This window comes from Buceros rhinoceros, unplaced genomic scaffold, assembly GCF_000710305.1.
Source record: "Buceros rhinoceros silvestris isolate BGI_N320 unplaced genomic scaffold, ASM71030v1 scaffold45560, whole genome shotgun sequence".
In the NCBI taxonomy this organism is placed as follows: Eukaryota; Metazoa; Chordata; class Aves; order Bucerotiformes; family Bucerotidae; genus Buceros; species Buceros rhinoceros.
In genome coordinates this window covers 3,374-25,151 of record NW_010389864.1, presented here as the reverse complement: position 1 = coordinate 25,151, position 21,778 = coordinate 3,374, and the positions used below count along the sequence as shown (strand labels likewise).

The 21,778-nt window shown below is 36.7% G+C and overlaps 1 protein-coding gene across 1 annotated transcript in view; it reads right to left on the bottom strand.

The window, feature by feature from the left end:
* LOC104492812 (DENN domain-containing protein 1B-like) overlaps nt 1-21,778 on the bottom strand; it is a gene marked incomplete at its 5' end in the record, with an annotated part of 37,822 nt that overhangs the window by 12,734 nt on the left and 3,310 nt on the right. The window contains 3 exon segments of the mRNA XM_010135415.1: nt 4,389-4,490; nt 5,982-6,027; nt 10,997-11,097. Of these exon segments, the coding sequence (XP_010133717.1) occupies nt 4,389-4,490; nt 5,982-6,027; nt 10,997-11,097 (249 nt within the window).

The window sequence follows — 21,778 nt, the reverse complement described above, 5'->3', positions numbered from 1 at the left end:
AACCGCTAAATACTACCAGTGAAGAGCAATCAGAGCTTCAGAAAGGTCTGAATCAACAGAACAGTTTTTCAGATACTTAGAAAGTCCTGAGATTTATATGCAATTTTGTTTTCATAAGTAATCGAATGTAACTAAAATGTAGAAACATATTGTGTGGGCCATTAAAGCAAAACACGTTTTTTAAAATAGTCACCCTATGTCCCTTCTAAGATTCCAAAAATATAAGTATCTGATCAAAGCATAACTAATGTGTCTTCCATATCCACGTGAGCAAAAGAATAGAACTGAACATAAAATTCAAACGAAACAAAAACCTTTAAACAAAATGGAATCTGATACGATTTAAATCAACATTGTTAATGAAAGGGCTTCTACATATTTGGTATGGTCTACACACACAGGACTTGGGCACCTCAGACAGCCCACGAGCATTTAATCAGAAATACTCATTTATAGGAAAACATCTACTCTAAAATACGTCTTTAGAGCTAGTTGTACTTTTCAATCTCATATTCTAACTTCTAAAACTATTTCAAGGTTCATCAGAATCTCTAATAATTTATTGAAAATAAATAGTTGCCTTATAACACTGCAAACACTGCTGATTGCTCTGAGTTTCTAAAATGTATTTTCGGCTATTTTCCGGTGGGAAAACATAGTAAATTATTATATTTAAATTTTACAAAAAATCTTTTTAGTTGCACTATTACATGTTGACCATAACTTCTTTATAATATTATTAATCATTATATTTCCAGAAGTAATTTGCACTCCAGTAATTGGTTTTTAAAGTTATTTTCTACATGAATTACAGCCTACTTCTCAAATGTTTCTTCTAGAACAGTAAAGTTCGTATGTCCAAATTTATGGTGTTAAAATCCTGAAACTTCAGGAATCTCAAAACTAAAACTCTAAAAACCCATCTAGATTCTGTATTGCATCATAGCCTTGTAACATGTGATGCTTACACACTACACAGCTTTCATCAGGTCTGTAGATTTTATGGTTAACAGTATCTACCTTCCACAGAAGATGCTAAACTCATACGAAGGATATTGTTTTCTGAAGATCTTATAACAATTCTTCTGCTTAGTCTACGGAGAAGTCAGTGAAACTTGGCTGCTAAAAGTGATGCTCTCAGTTCTTCAAGGTTTTTTTGAAAGTGTTCAAATCTGAGCAGAGGAGTCGTCTTTTTGTCAGAGCTAAACGCAAGCAGGTATTGCAAGATCAGGCCCAACATTTATAAATTTGTGCCTGTGGTGCCCATTAATTTATACACATCACGAATGCTCTTTTTCTAATGTCTTAGATTATTAAAGGGGTGATCTAAGTATTATTGTATAGGAAATTTACTCCCGCAGTAGCAGCTACTTATTTCCATTTTTTTAATTAAAAATAATAGACAAATTCAGAGTGAAATGATGAAATTTAAAAACAAGTGTTCTTGTCAGAAGAGAGGAAAGAGAAGGTTTTTCCCCCTCTAAGGAAACAAAGGATTCCTGAAAGTCTTGCATTGATTTATTTTTCCAATTTTAAATACCTTAGGAGGAACGGAACTGCTACTGGCATGATAGTATTTCTAACAGTCAATAAATCTAAAATATTATGTGTGAATATTGGAATGAAGCCATTAAGAAGATTACAGCATGCAACGCAGCAGAGGGTCCACATGAAAAAAGGACTGGTAATTCAGGACAACTGTGACCACTGACCTTTGCAGTCAAGACCACTGGTCAGTCTGACAGAATAATAGAGTTCACATGCATAGAAAGTCATCTAGCCTGTAACTATAATTTAAATGCTTAAGTGAATGATTTAAAAATGCCTTTAAATCTCAGTTAATTTATTATGCGGTTTATTAGACAATGCCATATAATAATGTTTTTCCATCTTAAATGCATCATGAAAAAATTCACCACCAGAGCATTTTAATAGACATATTACTTATACATGGGTAAACTACTAAATACCTATGCTGTGAGGACATCATCAGGCTTACTGATCAAGAAAATAATTACCCAATTTCCTTCGGACACAAGAAACAATCTTAGAAAACTCTTTGAAAACACTGCATTTCTTTTGTTAGACTTTAACCAACCTGGAATCAATTTTTGAAAGGGATAGTAAGACTAGAGCTTCTTTTATATTTTCAGGTCTACATTCTATTTTATCACCCTTGAGAGATACTCATTATATTTCTTCATCAGAAGTTTTACTACCTTTGTATGTATGCTTATGAAGTATATTTATATAGGTTAAAATGTGTCACATATGTACCTTTGACACTCGCTCACCATTTTGACTCTCCTATGCCTCAGTTTTTAACTTAGAAGACAGCCGTTGCACTGCCCCTCATGAATGCAAAAGGACAAGCATTTCGTCCTTTAATGAGCCAAACACGGATGTCGTCTGTGCCTTTTGCTTCCACATTTTCCAACTATAATTGTATATATTTTCTGTTATTTTTTTTTTAATGAAAGTGCTTTACAGATTGAAGCAGAAGAAGAGATCGGACTATTAAAATTGAAAGCTTCATTATAAAATCCCCAAAATTTGCAAGTATATTTTGCATAAAACACAGTTGTTTTGTTCTGTATTATACATGGAACGAAATATTTTCAGTCTACTGCATAGTCTGTACACTTGGATAACCTTCATTAACATTAACAGCAGCATACATATATCCTGGGGGAGAATATACTTCTAAAAGTAGGAAGATCTGTATCACTATTTTCTTCATGCTGTCCTACTCACTTAGAGATCATTTTGATGTGCATCTGTAAATTACACGAGAAGTTGCTCTCATTGCACAAATACCCATTTTTACTCTTTGACGGACCTCCAGCTACAACCCCAGTATCTTATGGATGATACCTACTTGTCAATTCTATATCTAGCTATTATTTGACAAAAGGTAGGTACCTCCACGATACTATAACCTCCACCCTCCTCACTTGAATGCAGGGTCTGTTAAAATTACTGACACACCAGAAAATGACTCATTTTTCACTTAACTTGTGATACTCTTGAACTACAGAATACAGTCAAAACTGTCGTATATAAAAAGTGTATGTATATACTTTTTCACACACTAATGTAAACTCACAAAGCAGCAGAATAATTTTTATAGTCTTTTACATTTCTGAACTGTAGTTGATGCTGTGTCAAAAGAAAGACTGACCTATAAAACCCTAGATTTTAACATCATTAAAATCAAAGGGAAATGACATTAATATAATCATCAAGAGTTTGATTTCTCTTGTACCGAATACATACAAATTACCAACAAAACCAAAAGACATAGTACATCACTACAGCACCCTACTTCGACTAAGGCAGTTTGTTTTTACGACTTACAATTTCAGAAAACGCAACTCTTTGATTTCACATTTTGATATAAAATTCTTTGTCTTGACCATTTGTGAATAGCTTGAGTGTCTATAACTAAAGAATCAAAATAGTGTTTTCACAATGATATTCTTCCAGAGCTCTTTTGGGAAAAACAAGGTAAGTGAATTTTGCGACTATTTAAAATGATATACAGATAATGTTCACCTACAGGCAACAAGAAAAAAAAAAAAAAAGAGGGGGTGGGGACGGGACACCCTTTGCAAGATCAAAGTCCAGAAAGAACTGGCACTTAATTTATCATCCTTTACAGACAAAAGACAGTTTTCGTCATTTCAAAAGGATCCCATCACTTTTATGACAAAGTGGGTTTGCAGTTTAATTTACAAATAGAATTCTAAGTAAGCAGTCTTTGCTCTGCCAAAGCAAATGACAAACAGTACAGGTTTGCATTCACGCAGCCCTCAGCAGGATAGAAGAGATTAAAATAAAACTGAAATAATTTACAGAAAACAAATAAATGTTTCAGAAAGTTGAAGAAGATCAAAGCCTGAATTTTCTGACCCCAACTGTACAAGCATTTCTTATTATATTGACCAGTGCCATCAGATCATTAATTAAAAGGAAAGCGCTGGCAGGTGGCAGGGAAGCAGAAGCCGATAATTGGCCCCCTTCTTCTTTTTGCCTTCAAAAACTCTCTCGTTCTTTTGCAAGACATGCCACTAGGCAGACAGAAATGCCTACTTTGTAATATAATGATTAAGATGAGATGAAGAGACTCTTGCGTTTAAAGCAGCTACGCCTAATGAATGCAGCTAGCTTTATAATTATGATCCTACTTTTATAATAAGGAATATGATGCTCCATTCAACATCTCCTCAACTGTCAAAAAAGGTAAAATCTCAAACATAGGAGTCCACGCTTGGTGCTTTTCACCCCCTTATTACTTTCATAGCAGTTAGCAAAGCCAGACAAAAATAACTACTAATAATTCAAGCATCTATATAGGAAAGAAAGAATGAAATATCTGTAAGACTCACCACTTCACCAGGTAGGTTGTTCAGGTCATTAAAAGGGGTTTCTAGAGTGTTTGTGTCAACATTTAGCAAAACCACATCCTCCAGTGATCTATTTTTTACTCTCTGTTAAGAGGAAAAGAAAAATAGTGGAAGCACATTTTACTGCAGCACCCTCCTAAAGTACATTTTTATTATAACGTGCCAGATTACAAATGACGCTTTTTACAAAGAACAATAATGGCAAAGACAACATTTGGAGCTTTAGATGCAGGATTCATGAATTAAGATGCAGGATTCAGGGTAGCTTTTAAAAACATTTCCTCTTCATCAAACGGTGAGATTATATTATTAATCTCTGAAATACAAGCATATTCAAGAAATGAGTTCTTGAAACCCAAGACTTACACAAAACACAGTTAAATATACTGGCATTATGCATATCTTATAACATTAAATTCTCTCATTTCTGAAAATCTGATAGAAGTTAACCATATAATCAGACGAAAAACAGAGAAAACTAAATACTTATTTGCAGATTTAAGTAAGTCCCAGGCACATAGTGTCTAACAGAATTATAGAAGAATGGATGAAACAATCCTTCATCAATAGATTGACTAGCAGCTAAGAATTAAAAAGGATGTTCCTTTCAGGAACAAAGGATAGAACTCTTTTCAACATGGTCCTGCAATAATACATAAGAGTGCAGTCCAGGAAATAATTCCAGAAGAAATTAAGTGCCTTCTTTTTCAGAGCAAGCCTTTCTGTTCCATTATTTTCTGATGGAATAAAGAAAAAGATCCTAGTCAAGACACTACAATCAACGTATGCAAGTCATTCTAACCTGATTCGAGAGAACACAAGGCTATGAGTTACAAAGTCTCCATGACAGAAGGTTCCTTTTTGGAAACACAAAAGCACTAGTGGCTCAGACTGGGGGAGAACCCATCTCATCAGCTTAGCAAATGAGAATTGATCCTTCGAAACTGCTTTAGCAGAAGTGCAAATGAAAAAAGTTCCCAAATCAATTATCTACTCTGCATGATAATCAGACTAATACACGTAGGCTTAGGTGTCATCAAATGGTTTTGGGAAAAAGCAAAGCTATTCAAAACCCAGCTATAACTAACTTCTCAGCTGTTGTTTTGTTGTATGTTCAAACCTGAAAGGCTACATCTTGTTTCTTGGGGAAAAAAATACTCATTTCTATATTAATAGTTATGAATGTTATGGAACGAATCTTAAATTTTCAGAGGGACAGGAACGTAAAATACCTGCGGAATCAGAATAAAGCTGAATTCTGATTGATGGTGACTCCAAAATAAATTTTACCTGGGAAAATCTGTTGCTGAACCATCAAAAAAAGGCAGGAAAAAAAGCTATCACTGAGCTACTAGACACAGAAACAAATCATGATGTAGAGCTTACAGGTCTCCATAAACCACTTCAGAAATAAGAGTTCAAAGAAAGATATTTTTTACTTTGTAAAGCATCTGAAGCTCTAAATTAGTAATTCTAAACTTCAGGGATTCTTTCTGAAAGATTTCCATTAAAATTATCAGTTATGGCACACACACCTCATGCTTACCAGGACACAGAAGATGATAGTAAACCTACCTCTATTAAGCTTAAGTGGACGCCAATTAGATAAGGCATTGGTGCACTGAAGAAAAAAAGTGGAAAAGGTCAAGTTTAAAGTACCAACATCTTTTTTTAAAAAAAAGTTTTAAATACTACAACATATTTGAATCCTGGCACATACAGTCCCTAGTTAACATTCGCTGTTTAAGCCTGTATCAAATGAACACAGTTGTAACTAAAATTTTTTCTAGACAAGGAATTTTTTTTTTTAACTCTGCCATAGAGACAATCACACAATAAAGGACGCTGTTCCCAACTATGGAAGTATGAGCGAGAAGACACGTACAGGTTGGTAACTGGCTTGCTATACCTCATCTGAGAAACGAACCATATTGTGTGCCAGCCTAGATGTTCCAAAAGCAGTCTGTTCCTGGAACTACAATGGTTTTAAAACACCATCCTGGCAAAGTTAACTGTACCCATGATCAACACCACACTGCAAAGCAAACATCATTAATGCCAGTTTTGGTTCCGAAGGTGATTCTGAAACCCTTCCTTGGTGGGTGTTTGGAAGCTGTATAGTATCCTATTTAACTCAAGATAGTAAACTTCTCACTTCCAATTTGAATAAGACAAGGAACTATATTCTCAAAATAAAACAAATATCCACACAAAGCCTCTGGAATGAGACTTCCTGCAGTATGCAAGCAAGAAGCTGAAATAGTCAGGATAATTTATTATGGCTTCCTATAATCTTCTGTGTCTTTCTGCTAGGGAACATGGTCTAGTATCATCTGACCAAGAATATATTCAGTATCCAGTGTTGAAGGGAAAAAAAAACCAAACCTCCAACAACCGTCATCACACTTCTGGATACTGCAGGATTGCTATTCGCTTCAGAGAAGCAAGCAATAGAAAAGCCGATTTAAGCAGCTCAGTGGGAAATTAAATACTAAGGGACCAGGGAGAAAAAACTTAAATAAAAATAATCTCTGAAAAATAAATGGGATGGTAAGATAACTTATATGAAGTAACACTGACAGCTGACATACAATAATTTCTCCCCTTGTGTTAATTCTGTCATGGCTCTAAGCCACCGGCACCAACAGATTGGCAATTGACATCCCGAGGCCAGGGAGAGACTTCACTGCATCAGTTCACGTGGCCTCATCAATTGGTTCCAACTCTGGGAGCAAAAGTGACAATTCTCACCTGCCTGCGACTGCAGCCAGTTTTAGAAAAATCTGTACACGCTATGGATTAGCCAATTGCTCCCATTGACAATGTCCCACAGGAGAGGATCAATGCAAAAAAAAAAAAAAAAAAATCAAAACATAAAACCCCTAAACCCCACCAAAACAAATCAACCAACCAAACAACAAAAATCCAAAACAAAACAAAACCCAGACTGAGGACACATCAGCTTTCATCATAGTTATATTATTAAAATAAATGTTTGCTGAGACTGCAAACTGTCATGGCTTAAGGCTTCTAGGCACTGGGACTTCCAGTAAGGGAAACAGAGACCCCTACATCCCCACACATCTTTTTTTAGCCTAATACTGAAAAATTTTGGTACCTCCTGATGACTACATCCAGGCTAAGGCCTTATGCCTTAGTGGACTGAACACAAATTACATGGAATGATAAACGAGTGTCACTCCAGAGCAGACATACTTTTCTATTCAGAGAGGAATCAGACAGCTTTAAAACACTCCACAATTTTAAGAACACTTTATACTACACAACGTATATAACCAAGCCAACAAGAATGACTAGGACTGACACTAACTGAGGATTCGTCTGCTGAATATGCAGCAAAATAGATGCTCAGGTTCATCACGCTGAGTATCAGCATTACAAACAACAGGAACTGGAGAAACTGCAGAGAAAATACGTGCTATATCATATACGCGTTTTAGGCACACTTGTTCTCCTGTACACTAACGCTGTTGTAGCAGCTTCACCAGGTCTGTACTGACTTAAAATAGCTGAGGATTTGCTCTGTTAATAAATCTGTCACTTAAAGGGTAGCATGTAGCTCTTTCCTGTAGAACAAAGCAACAGCTACATCATTTCAATTTTAAGAAGTTAACAGAATAAAGGTACAAAGCTAATTAGATAAATGCATCTTGAAAATGCACAAAATAAAAATTCCAGGCATTGAAAGTCAATTTGACTATTTTCAGCAAAGAATTAATTTTTTTACTGAAGGATTCCGAAGCCTTAACAGCAAAGGTTTGTAATATGTACATGAAATTGCTTACTATGATATTACCAGGAGCAGCTATGTATTTTTTCTCTTGCTTATGGATGTTGTTGCCAAAAATGTTATTAATCTACAGCATCACTGCCTAAAATAATTACTATGTTATGCAAAACACGCAACTTAATTGGAAAATAATTGTCCCATTCTCACGAAAACAGGCGTGTGTACATCCCAATTCAGAGGAGACCAAATTTCATAAGAAGACATGCTGCAATTGTAACTTCAATTTTTAACTGCATTATATTCTTAACAGAGCATCAGTAGAACAGATGCTTTATCATCACAGACAAAACTGTCATACATTCTTTTATCAGTGACTTAGTTTGCCAAGAAATTACGCAGAAATTTGATGAAATTAGCTTTCTCCATTACAAAAATTAATTTCATTCAAATGCAATTACTATAGCAATGCTCAAACTTAATTTTTGTAACAGCTTTCTTGAAAGCCAGCCACCCACTGGGCTGATTGCAGCAGTATCTTTTTTCTTACTTAAGTGTAGAAGACAAACCAATTCTTAAAAAATATTCAGAAAAACTTGGGGTTTTTTAGTAACTCTGCTGTGTTTTCTTCCTCTAAAGCTAAAAGGACAATTACTGTCACTGCCTAATACTTGCTGTCATTTAGAAATTCATTATCTCTTCCTTGGATGATTGTTCCAATTCTCACAGTGAAGTTCTCCCAGCAGAACTCAGGGCTGAGGTATGCTATATGGGGGGTAAAACCATCCTGAAGTACCTAATACACACTACATTCACGCACTGGACCTTGCAAGTATTCGTAAGCTGGCCAGTCCTGACAGCATTACAGTCCACGCTGACGCTCAGTGCTGGGGAGTCTGGACTACTCCATTTGGACTACTACTGCTACATCATGCCTAAAACCAATCGTGGTATCAGGTTGCCTGATAGAACCTAAGAGGCTTTTTGATTAAAAAGGCAAGTGGAAGACTTTCAATAAATTTTTAATATAGATCAAACTGGTTTACTCAAAGATACATTTTCCTTTTTTCATGCTCACAATGTACTAGCTAGGCAGTTTATGTATTTTATCAAATTCTAAACCCCACAGAATGATGAAATTTTTTTGTGAACTTTTGAAGATATACAGTCCAACTCATTAAAAAAAAAAAAGTGGATTTCTCTCAAAATATGTTGGATGATGAACATGCAAAAAAAAAAAAGTGGCAAGATTAGAGCCTATGTTTAAACTAGTAGATTTAAATGTATTTTATCTTTGTTTAAAGTGGCCTTACTGCCTTGGAACTAACAAAATTATCAGACTGATAATCCCCTACTTCATTTATTTGCATACCATTTCAGAACAACACTAAGAAAAGGAGAATTCATGGGAGATGTCCCAACAAAGCCCAAGCTGCAGGGTACGGCTTGAATAAAGGTGTTCAGCTACCTCCTGAGAACACCACTTACGGATGATACTGAAGGAATTACAAAGCCTCTGGCAGTAAGTTCAAGTAATACAGCCCAGCTCTACCCCCATGTTGGCGCATTTTATCAAAGCTAGGAAGAAAAACAATTAGTACAGAGTTTCTTCAAAAGAAAACTATCATTAAAGATGAAAGGCATAGCTATAGTTGAAAGCAGAGGCGTGCAAGAAGAATATTTGATTTCGTTTTAAAAACGAAGTAATAACATACATATGAAGTATAGGAACTACCACAGAAAAAGATATATTGTAAACTATAAGCAAGACTTAAGAAAACATAATGTGAATTTCTTTGAAATCAAGAAGTTCAATAGACTGGGTGGAGTTCAATGGAACATCAATATTTATAGGTTCCAGAAAAAACCAAAACATAACATAAAGCCCAGCAAACATACAAGCATGATTTATTTCTGTGAAGGAAAACTATAACAGAAACATAGACATGTTGGTAGGTATCTTACTTGGGTTTTTATATATAATACTAATTCCTGATCTCAAAAATGGCTTTAAATAGTTCCTTTTTCAACCACAGATCCATGGGGTCTAGTTAAAGCGAAAGTCTCCAGGGATGGATACTCCTGGTTTAGGTGCTTTAATGGAAAATCTCATCTGGTAGCTTTGGTGCTACTACGAACAAAGGAAAGTAGCTCTCTTCTTAGCCTGAAATCTTGAAACACAGGTATGTGGAAACATTATTCCTTGAAGGATCAGAAGTGACTCAAAAACTGATTCTTTCTTGTTCAACTTAAAAATTTCCCATGAAGTCTGTCATGTGAACAACCACATGTCCAGAGAAGCAGAATTCTTCTAATGAAAATCTTCAAAGGACCAAAAGGAGATTTTAAGCGTTCTCAGGAAGATGTTGGATAGAATCCTGAACCTGACTGCATCTACAATACTAACATTACATCGCTGTAGAGACCTAAGAAAACACCGACGACTGACAACGTTTGATTTCAGAAAAAACTGACCAGGTTTTTTTTCTGAATGCTTCTACCAGTATCATTTATTTCAAGTTAAAATAAATGCCAAATAAAAGAAAATTGTAACACAGTTGCATTTAAATTATTGAATGCATTCTCCAGCAATAAAAAAGGAGCAGTTATTATAAACACGACTCTAAGTGCTGCTGTGATAGCAATCAAGGTGATTCAAGGTACCAATTCAAACACCATGTCAAGGCATGCTGAAGTATCTCTGTTCAACTCATCACATGGCTTAGGTGCTTTCATAAACGGTGTATTTACTCACACAAGCAGTTAGTGTTTTCATCAGTTACTCAGAATCACGAGACAGGTAAGAAACTCAGAAATGGGGATAACAGGTTAGCTGTCTTACCAGCAGTAGTCCAGAAGATGTGGAGGAAGCACTGGGATGTAAATGTGTTGCCAATACATTGGATATAACAATGCAGCGGACGCATGAACACAAGCAGTTAACTAAAAATAAAAACACACACACAGAATTGGCAACAAAAACATGAATAAAAAGAAAATCCAAAATCTTAAATTAACTTTTAGACATGCAAGAATCTTAGCCTCCCAAACCACCTATTATAGCATTGTTTTAATTACTTTTAATTGCTTAAACGCGTCTATGAAGAACTCTGATATGTGTATGCAAGTACATTTGCAAGAACTCTGGCTAACAAGTCAATTAAAAGCTAGCCCTGCTTAGCTATTTCCTTGGAAAAAGGAAAATAAACATGCACTACTTGATGTTCATCGTGGTCAAACGTGGGTGCTGCCAGGAACGCACAGAACTCGAGTGCACCCCAGCTGCACTCAGCTCTGCTGAGCGGGACGGGCTCAGGGAAGTTTTTTGCTCCACATTTCTGCTATTTGGAGCAACTGGAATTGATCTATACCTGCATGAAGCTACAGAAGAGCACTAAACTCAGGAGCAGGATTAACTCCTGTTTGTGTCGCTATCTTGATTTCCAAACTACCTTTAAAACAAACTGAAGTGAATATTCCCTGTGGTGGCAAAGCAACTCTATTACAATGTTCCCAAACTCCCTTCCCAAAGCAGAGACTGGCAAGTCTGGCACTAGCATCACCAGGAAATTAAAGACTCCTTGACATAGAAAGGAGGTGTTACGACCTGCTTACCACTCAAAATGGACATCTCTTTTCTTCTAAAATAAACAAGCAAACAAAATAAAAAACCACCACAATCCTCTCTCCCCACCACCAAAAAAAAATAATAAATCCATGGAACTGATTAAAAACACAGTCGACTTCACTCCTTGAGTGAACAAGAATCTGCAATACCTACAGAATTGATCTATCAAATACTACTTCGCTATCAGGGAATCACTCAAATTTATTTATTTTATTATGCAACCACAGAGTTAACAACAGAACAAGAAAACATCAAGACTGTGTTGAAAATAAGATAGTCTATACCCAGTACATAAAACCCTACAAATCTCATTTAAAAAAAGGACAGGGGGAACATCCCACATAGAAGACAACAAGCTTACGGGAAAATACAAGACTGTCCTAATGTTCTATATCACAACAAAATTACTATCTGAGTTTAACTTGATAATAGCCCTGTTTATTAGACATGTATCAGATTTTTAAGTAACAAAGCGAAGAGCTAAAAATAAAATGTAAATCCCATCTATGCAGCAAGTGCTAAAACATGGATTTTGCAGGAAAAAAAACCCTCATTGTGGAACGCATCTGCACCTAAAGCTTTCACACCCTGGTTGTCTTGGACATTTAGACTTGTAAATAAAAATTACACTGTAATTTTGTACATGTATTTTTACAATAAAAACAAACAAAAAAAAGAACGGAATTACAAGACCACTGCAGTAGAAATCACGGACAATTATGATTTGTGCAGCATAGTTTGCTCAGCACTCAGATTAATATAACACGATTAAATATGGAAAAGAAGAGGGTCTGAAAGCTCCTGAGGGATATCATTAGGGCAAATTGCCAAAGAATGAAACATGAGCCAGTCAGGAGAATCTGGAAGCTGCAGTAGTACCAAGGGACTTGAATGTTCGACAGTTGGAGCTTCAGTAACGTGTGAACTGCAGGTTAAGGTATCAGGAGGCTCTGTTCGCTGACACACAGAATGTCACTATTGACCAGCGAGCTGCCCGAGCCTGACAGCTGCGCTGCAGAGAGCCAAGTATATCATAATTCCCTATTTAAACTTTCGTTTCAGATTAACATCTCATTTCTTAGCTTTACACCAAAGCTCTGCAATTACTCTCATTTTAGACTTAAAACAAAGGCTATTTTAAGAATTACTGTGTTGTTACTAAGAACTAATTGATTTGGGGGAAGAAATGAGTCTCTTATCCCTCTTTTATACAATGAGATTTATGAGTTTAATTTCCATATTCTCTCCACTGTAGTTTAAGTAACACTGCTGATAACGCAGTCAAGCTCAGCATCATGGTTTTTGCTCTTTACTCAAAATAGATATGGAATAACTAATTAGTATGTCCACATACCCTTGTACATAGTACACACATTTCAAACCACAATAACCTATATAAAAATTAGCATTTTGTATATTTCAGTCACAGACTGAAATCAAGCTGAGCACGCAGTTATAGAGGATATCCCCCAATGCATACAGCCACCTCCTCCTCCTCTTAATAGGCATTCTTAAATTATGAATTAAGATGACTATACCATTTGCATGAAGAAATATTTTCCTATCTTTGCTTATGTCTGCGTTATGTTTTAGTCTCACTTTAACGGAGGTGGATAATTCCTTGAAAACATTTGAAATTTTATTAACTATTGTTTTACAATCTGTATTTTGGTGTGGCATCAGACTGGCATCTATTTTTCATTTTAAAAAAATCTACTGAATGTTATCATTTCTAGCAGGAACAGTAAAGATTTGACTACTTACATCTCAAGGTCTCTTGATCCTTGCTTTTCTACTTAATAACATCTTAATGTAAACATTCCACCCATGCTGCTGCAGTAGATTTCCAAACATTTCAGTACGGCATGGGTATATTTCAGAGTTTCCTGTTGCATACATCCTGTAACACAAGCAGCTGTGGGATTCTGCTGCTCTTCAGCCTGTGACACGTGAATGCTGTGACAACTCTGCCTTTGAGCAAATACTGGTAATTATGGATTTCATAGTAAAACACTGCTCACTTTCCAGCAAATTCTCTTTATACCTCCTTCACTGTTTTAACAGTGACTGCATTTCTCAAATTCATTAGCTATTTAAATAACTTGCATCTTTAACTGACATGTTCACTCTTCCAAATCAAGTGGGAACTACTGCACATCTTGGAATAATGCCGCATGACTTAAGTAACCAGACAGTTCAAGAGATCTGAAAAGCATTTGGGGACCTAGTAGAGCCCGACTGCTTACATCGGAACTCAGAGTTCTATAAAGGCGACAGCACCTGCGCTTGGGAGCAGAGGCAGCCAGAACCCCGACAGGCACCCTGACAAAGGCTGCAGGAGGAGATGGTAAGGCAGAGCGCGTAGCATGACCTCCTCGGTGCAGAAATAAGCATCTGTTGCTTGACCAAGTGGTGAGATCTTCTGCAGAAAACAATTCTTTACACTATTTAGGGGAAATGGCATTTGTATTTGTATGAAGCCTGCCTGGTGATTGCTATCTATTTCAAAAGAAATTATCAAGATCCCATTTTTAAAAAAAATTTCTAAGAGAAATGTCATAGATCAGAAAAATCTCTTTTTCAAGACCAGTGGTCATTATCCTAAATTATCTTGAAGTCGTCTTCAAGGCTTACCTATTTTACCAGCAACAACTGGAGATTACATCAACTGTGAACCCCTTTACAGATAAGCTTGTATATATAAGGTGAAAGCATCTGCCCAATAAAATTTGCTATATATTTATGTATACAGAGACACATACTATTGCTCAACTCTGCAGTTTGCTAAAATATCTTAGATTTTAGTAGAGCCATGCTGCAATACCTAGTTACCACAAATCTGTTTTACATGTTAACACATGTTTTGGGGCAACAAATGATGTTGAGACATCCTCTATAATCCACTGGACTGGAAAAGAACTATCAGATTTGTGTTTCTACCCATAATAAAATGGGGGGGGGTGGGGGGGTGTTTTTAAGTAAACCTTTTATCTATTGAAACCCATTTATCAATACTGAACAGAAATTTAAATATTTCTGCTTCCAACAATTTTGATTTGTTGGATTGTTCTTCTCCATTTCAAAGACTGTTTTCTAGTTTAAACAACTTTTATTTCAAAAATAAATCTAATTATGGTTTTAAAATTGGTTTAAATAATGTGATTTTAAATTACATAAACAAGAGTCAACTGACTTTACTAGTTAAAATGACATTTTATGATAAAAGTTGTTAGTGTTCAACCCTCTAATAAACAGACAAATTTAACTTGAAATCCCTAGCACTTGCATAGGACATGAATGGTTTCCTGTCCCGTTCTATCAGTAACGAATTTACTAACACTACTGCATACAACTGAAACTTTCAGTCTGTTTCTGATCTCTTCTGATATGACACTGCAGCCAGCATCACCACATAAGCTTTCATCACCCTGCAAGGAAAGTATGTGGTGTTTTCTCCTGAGTTTTGTAGTAATTCCAGCACAATAGTTATATCTCCTAGAGAAAAAAAAAAAAAAAAGCTGAAACTACATCCCTGGTGATAATATAGTCTCTCCAAATAGTGGGAGACCACGTTACTGTTTGTTAGCAAAATTTCTTATTGGCTGACAGTAAATTGACTACTATCAAATCTCTGCAAGACTGGAATAACACACAAATTCCAGAGAATGATGAGTTACTTCTCAACTTACAGCAATAAGCAGCCACTTGGGAAGACCGTAGTGCAAAATCTACACACTACTGAACAGAAACCATCAGGAGAAGTTTTAGTTCATTTGATCAAAGCAGGTTTACCTGCTCCTGGGAACATGAAAAGTGTAGCTCCTCCCTGTCCCTCAAGTGGACCAAGTTACTTCTGATGTGTGTATCTCCTACTCCAACGCTCACTTACACCAACAAAGACTTCTATGCTGGATTTCCAAGCGACTGTCCCTTTTTTCTAATTTTAGTTTTTGCTACAACACCGTGACATGTCTTGAGTGGTATTACTTTGGTTGAAAGATCTGCAGACTCACACATTATGCTTATTGGATACCTATCATTCACATTATTTCAGTGAGTAACAGGAAAATAATTATTCTGTATCCTGCACAAAACTTACTTGGCAGTTACTTTCTATCTATATAAATTGTTTTCTTCAAAGCCTTTTCTACAAACAAAGGTAAAAAGAGAGGCAGAGCATAGGTGGCAAGATTTGCCCACACCGCAACACACAAACTAGAAAGACAGAAACTGATTAGCAGAATCTTGTCAGAAAGCCAAAAACTGCAACAGAAGTTAGACAAAATGCTAAAGTAAAATTAACCTGTGATACCGTATGACCTCTGAAAAATCTACTGTACGCAAGTGAAGAACTACTGTGATAAAACCATTTCCTGAAAAACCCTCAAACACTGTCAATCTCTGTCAACACCATGTCCAGAAATGGGTACTGGTGTGCTCTCTCCCTCCTCCCTCATAGTCCCATCGGGCCAAAGAACTGCCTCCCTCCCACTGCCTTGACCACACATATGTTGAAGGATGCCAACGATTCTGTTTAGTTATTTCATCTACTTATTAATACCCATAGCAATTTCAGTAGCTACCATCAACCCAGAACAAGTCTTATTGCTGTTACCCCAAGACTCCCAATTCATGAGAATTACTGAGAAACCACTACCCACTCCTTGAAAGGGTAACAGTCATATGGGTGGAAGGAAGCCTCTCCTCTACATTATGACAACTCCTGAGACTACCAGCTTTGTTAGAGTGGCATCCATATCTAAATCTCGTTTGATCAGGAATGAGATTAGGCCCCAAACCCGTAACAGATACGTAACAGTTGCTAAGACCTACCTTCCCATCCATTTCTTGAATGGGTGGGGGAAAACTGCTATGGAGTAAAAGTGGGAAGGGCGTCCTTACTTTCGGTAGTTTACAACAGAGCATAAAACCCTTCCCAGCACTGAAGAATAAACAGTCAGACTAAATCATAACCTTAGTCCATTCTGCTGGAATTGGTGAGAAGTCAGAAGTCACTGCTGGGGAAAAAAAAAAAAAACTAGCAACAAAAGGGAAGAGAACAGTGTCAAACCACAATATCCAAAGACACTTCTTATGCATTTCTTTAATTTAGATCCTGGCTAATTGTTTCCTATCTGCCATCCCCATGATCTTTAAGAAGAGGGAGGACCTCAAATAAGCCATAATGTATTTTCCTCCTGTGGCAAGATGAGACGCCCAGCTCTTCTCTCTCACAGAAGGCAGAGAGGAGAAGGGAAATAGATTTCCAGTCTACAGATTAAAATTTTATCTTTTTCCATTGTGAAAATCAAATGCAAGAAAGAAGACACTAATATAAAAAACTTATTGTCTCCTGGGTTTGGTTTTGGGGGGTTTTTGTTTGGGGTTTTCTTTTATTCACTTTTATTATTCACTTTCTTTTATCATTAATTCTGGGAGAAGGAAAGGGAAGAGTGTTATTCATGAATCTGACAGCATTTCATATACAATCAATTTCATTCTTTTCTTGCAAATCTTGATTCACAAAGCAGCATTATGGCATCGTTCTTCTGCATCAGTTTGGAAGGGAAAAGAAAAGACTGCAGACATGGCTTGTTCCTTGCCTGTAACTCCAGGAGTGACATGTTTCCCAACAATGGAAGCTGAGCAGAAAATAAAAATGAAGAGGTAGTAGACAGGTGAGTGCTCAGCAAGAAATACCACTGGCATACTGTGCTTATACTAAGCACCTACATGCACTTTATAGATAATCAGAGGCATGTATATAATATAGTAGGTGTGGGTGGCACAGAAAAAGCCACATCACTTGATCGGGTTACTCAATTTCTTCATCCCACAAAGTTTTTTAGCATTTTTCATAGGTTGAAAATGAAACTTGTGAAAGTTAGTCACCAGCTTTTATCCCTAACACATTACAGATTAGGTTAACTAACAGGTCTCTTCTCATATTCGTTTATCCTATACTAAACTAATTACGCATCTTTGTATCATCTGTTCAATAATTTCAGTTTCCTCATATTCCTTCAGTTTCATCTCAGTACATTCTTGATAATTTGTTTGCTGTCACTTTGACATTCATTTATTTCCTAACTCATCTCTTCCTCTCTCACAAAAATACAGAAAAACATATCCATCCTTTTGTCCCTTTTCCTGACCATCTCCCGAGTCCCCTGTTCATCCCTCCTTTATTTTATGACCTGTATCCCATAAAACAAGGGAGTTCTGCAAATGTTTCTTGCTTCTGAAAGGACACTTTCCAGGAAAATAATTTTTATTAGCATTTCCTCCCCCAGAGTAAGTATGGTATGTTCTTCTGCCATACACTAATTAAGAAGCAGCAGGGAACAGCTTCCTTGTGAACAGCTGACAGACAACTTACTTATTGCGAACAATAGTAGAGATAACCACTGACTACGCTATAGTTCATCTCATCATTGGTAAATTTGGGCAAAAAAAGTGTGATAAAGTAGCAGTAACCATGAAAAGAGGGAAATCTTACCATAACGGCACACCAGAACAGAGAGCTGGTACTACACTCACACATCCTTCACTAACTCTTCTTCACATCTTACGCTGCAGACCACCACCAGTGACTTCAGTGGTACTTTTTTTTTTAGGGGGTAAGAGAGTTCTGGTCAATGGAATATGGACTGCTTTACTTGCAGTTCTCAAACAGCCTAACCATAAAAGACTCAGTACTTAAAGGCTTTTCTGCCTCTACACAGCATTTTGTGCAAGCAATTTTTATTGACTAGCCAAAGAATATATGAATTGGAAAAAGAAACAACTTTTACCCCAGATTTTATTGATCTTGGATTTGTTCTTTTTCCTGAAACTAACAAGTGAAAAATTTTTTATGAAATGAACTTGTAGATCTTTCTGTCTACATGCTTTTCTTCTACAGACTGGCTTTTTTGTTTGTTTGGGGTTTGGGATTTTTTTTAATAAAACTTAGTGATATATTTAATGTTTTACATAGATGGCAGGTAATAGCAATCTGCAACTTTCCCCTCCCTTATTGAAAGAATATTAGTCATTTGATGACCACACATTTCAATTTCTTTTCATAAATTCTTTCACAATTATTTCTCATAATATTACACTGTGGCAATGGGAAAACTGTTCTAAACTTCAAGACAGGGAGAGCTTTCAAGTCTGGCTGTATATCCTAACCGCATTTTGATTCCTTATCGATACCCTACAGCTTTGTTGCTAGAAGTACACTCCCTACAGGTGTCCCAACGGAACCTTAACTGCACCCACACATGCACCTCTGCCCAGTTTATCTCAGATCTGATTACACTTAAACAAAACAAAAAAAAAACCAAAAAAACTGCACCTCATGAAACACCACTCCGCATCTACTCCCAGACCAAATGGTCTAGTTGACCTAATATTCCAATATTAATTCTAATTATGCTTCTGGGAGCTCAGCAAGTATCAGTGGAATATCTGTTCTGCCTTGCAAGTTAATGATAAATTCCCATCCATTTCTTGTTTTCCAAAAGTAAATTTAGCCCATGCACATTTCCACCCACTATGTATTACGTCACAAAAATTTGAGATATAAATTAAATTTTAAATCTATAATGTTTTAAATCTGCAGTTTTTTTAATTATTGGAACAGCATTATTTACAATGGATCTGCCATACACTTCATAAATACATTTTTAGATAAGATTGTGACTGCACTACAGTGCACAGTTAAAACAAATTAGGCACTCTAATTCATTTAATCAGAACTGGGAGCATCACCCCACCAGAAGGCAATGTGAGAATGTCACTAAGCTGTATGACAGCTTCCAATGCCACTATTTTCTCCAACACGGAAGGCCTGTATGGAGCCAATTGTTCCACTGCCTTGGATCTTTAATTTGCACCGGAGAAGTAGATCCATAAATAGCCAGCTTTGAACTCAGAAACATAAAAATAAGAGAGTGGAGCTTTTTGCCTTTCCAGGCTCCATGCTAACATGCACTGCCCTCCAAAACCATACCCCAGCGACCAGCCTAGGCAAAAAAACCCCTGCCTGGCAGTTTTTTCAGTCATATCCATGAATGTCAACATGTAAACTGTAAAGAGATTTAAGTGAAGTGAAAGAAATATGCAACCACCACAACTGTTTTCTGATTCAGTTGACAATACTACTGCCTTGAGACATGGATTTTGGAATAAACTCAAGAACCTCAGATTTAGGGTTGGATGCAGGAGAAGTGAAGCAGTTCACTAAGTTACGCTTAGAGTAAGGGGGTATTTCACTTTCACTAGTGGTCGGTATTACATTTCTCCAAGGAGCCTCTGCATCTTCCCAGTGCCTGAATGACCATGGATAGTCTGACTGTACATGAACAAGACGAATGAAGCAAGGAACACGAAGCCACTGCTCATCCAGCTCACTGTGACAACTGAAGACAACTGCAGACAACTGCAGAAAGCTCTCTTTGCATATAAGCAATAGTAAAAGTGATTCTGCAGTGTATGTTTGTGTGTAAATTTATATTCAATGCTCCTTCACCACAAAAAAAAAAATCTGTATCTTTTATTGACATAAAGGTTTGGTTTTATAGGGATCACCAAAGCAAACCTGCAATCAGAGCAGAGGAGAAGTTTATAACCACCACTGCTCTCAGAGACATGAGGTTTGTATTACCTGAAACAAATACTGGTCAAAATGGAGACAACATTTAGACACTTGCTTAAAAGCGTAACATCCTTTCCACCTGCCAGTGTAGGCTGCAGAAGATACACTCTAGTTAGCATATTACTGACAGGATGATGAGAAAGCTCCTGTCAGACACTGGCCAGCCGGGTGTTTGAGACAAAACGCACAGCCCCAGCTGACTAGTTAAGGGAAAGACTGGTGAGGTACAATTACAGAGGCATATGACAAGCTTTCATGCTTGAGTGACTTGAGAACCAATGACATGGCTTTAAACAGCAAACCTTCCTACCTCCGGTCACAAAACAGCAATAAGTCAACTGATGCACTGTTGTAAAATCATGATTTATTCCTTTGCTTTGAATACTTGAGAGTGTGGTATGATGTTCTGGTAGACTACCACAGCAGGTGCACTTGGGGCTGCAACATCTAGGGCCTGCCTGCAGCATGCATAATATCAATGCTATAGTTCAGCCTCCCTGGAAAAGCCATCCCCAGCACTTTAATAATTTATAGAAAGGCTGAGTTAAAAAATGGTACTGAAACTCGTACAGCTCTATGCAACTAATAAGAATACATGCAGATGCAGTGCTGTGCGAGAAAACAGTGCTGCGCAAGAACACCTGCAAGAACGACATTTAGGAAAGGTCTTCCTTCTACAGCTAAAGCGAAACAACTAACAGCCACCTCTGCAAATAGATCAATTCCTTTGTTTCATTCATTCTTTCATTTAAACCAAAGCCACAGAATTTGTTTCTCTTTCATAGTTTACTGTTCGTAAGCCAGAAATGGTAATTTTTGCTACAAACAGCTTTTACAGAGCATAATCCACAGGCTAGCTGAATCCATCTCACTCTAAGACTAAGCCTGAAGCAAGCTGTAAGGTTGGCAATAATCACACTATTAAAGCGGTTGGAAAGTCAAGCTAATAAAAGAATCAACAGGCAAATAATGACCCAGAAACTATGACAGAAAGGAGTGGTGGGAAGATTCCACTTACATGTCAGTAGTAATTGGTAGGGTCAGCAAAGACCTCCACCAAAGGAGTTTTTAAAGGGGGTAAAAGCACAGAAGATCAGTTTAAAGAAAAATATAAAGGATACATAACAATTGCAAAAATCGGAAGTTGCATATAAAGCGAAGTTGCTTGGCTGAAATAAAATATAAGCTGACAATTGAAACACACCCTCAGGATAAAATGGTACTTATCTCTTATTTTTTCTTAACTGAAAAAACTCTATTCAGCAGCTTAAAATATGCAGCCTTCTTTTTCTCTTTTTTCCTCCAAAGTAAACCTTTTTAAATATAGCATCATTTTCACCTCTTTGCCATAGCAG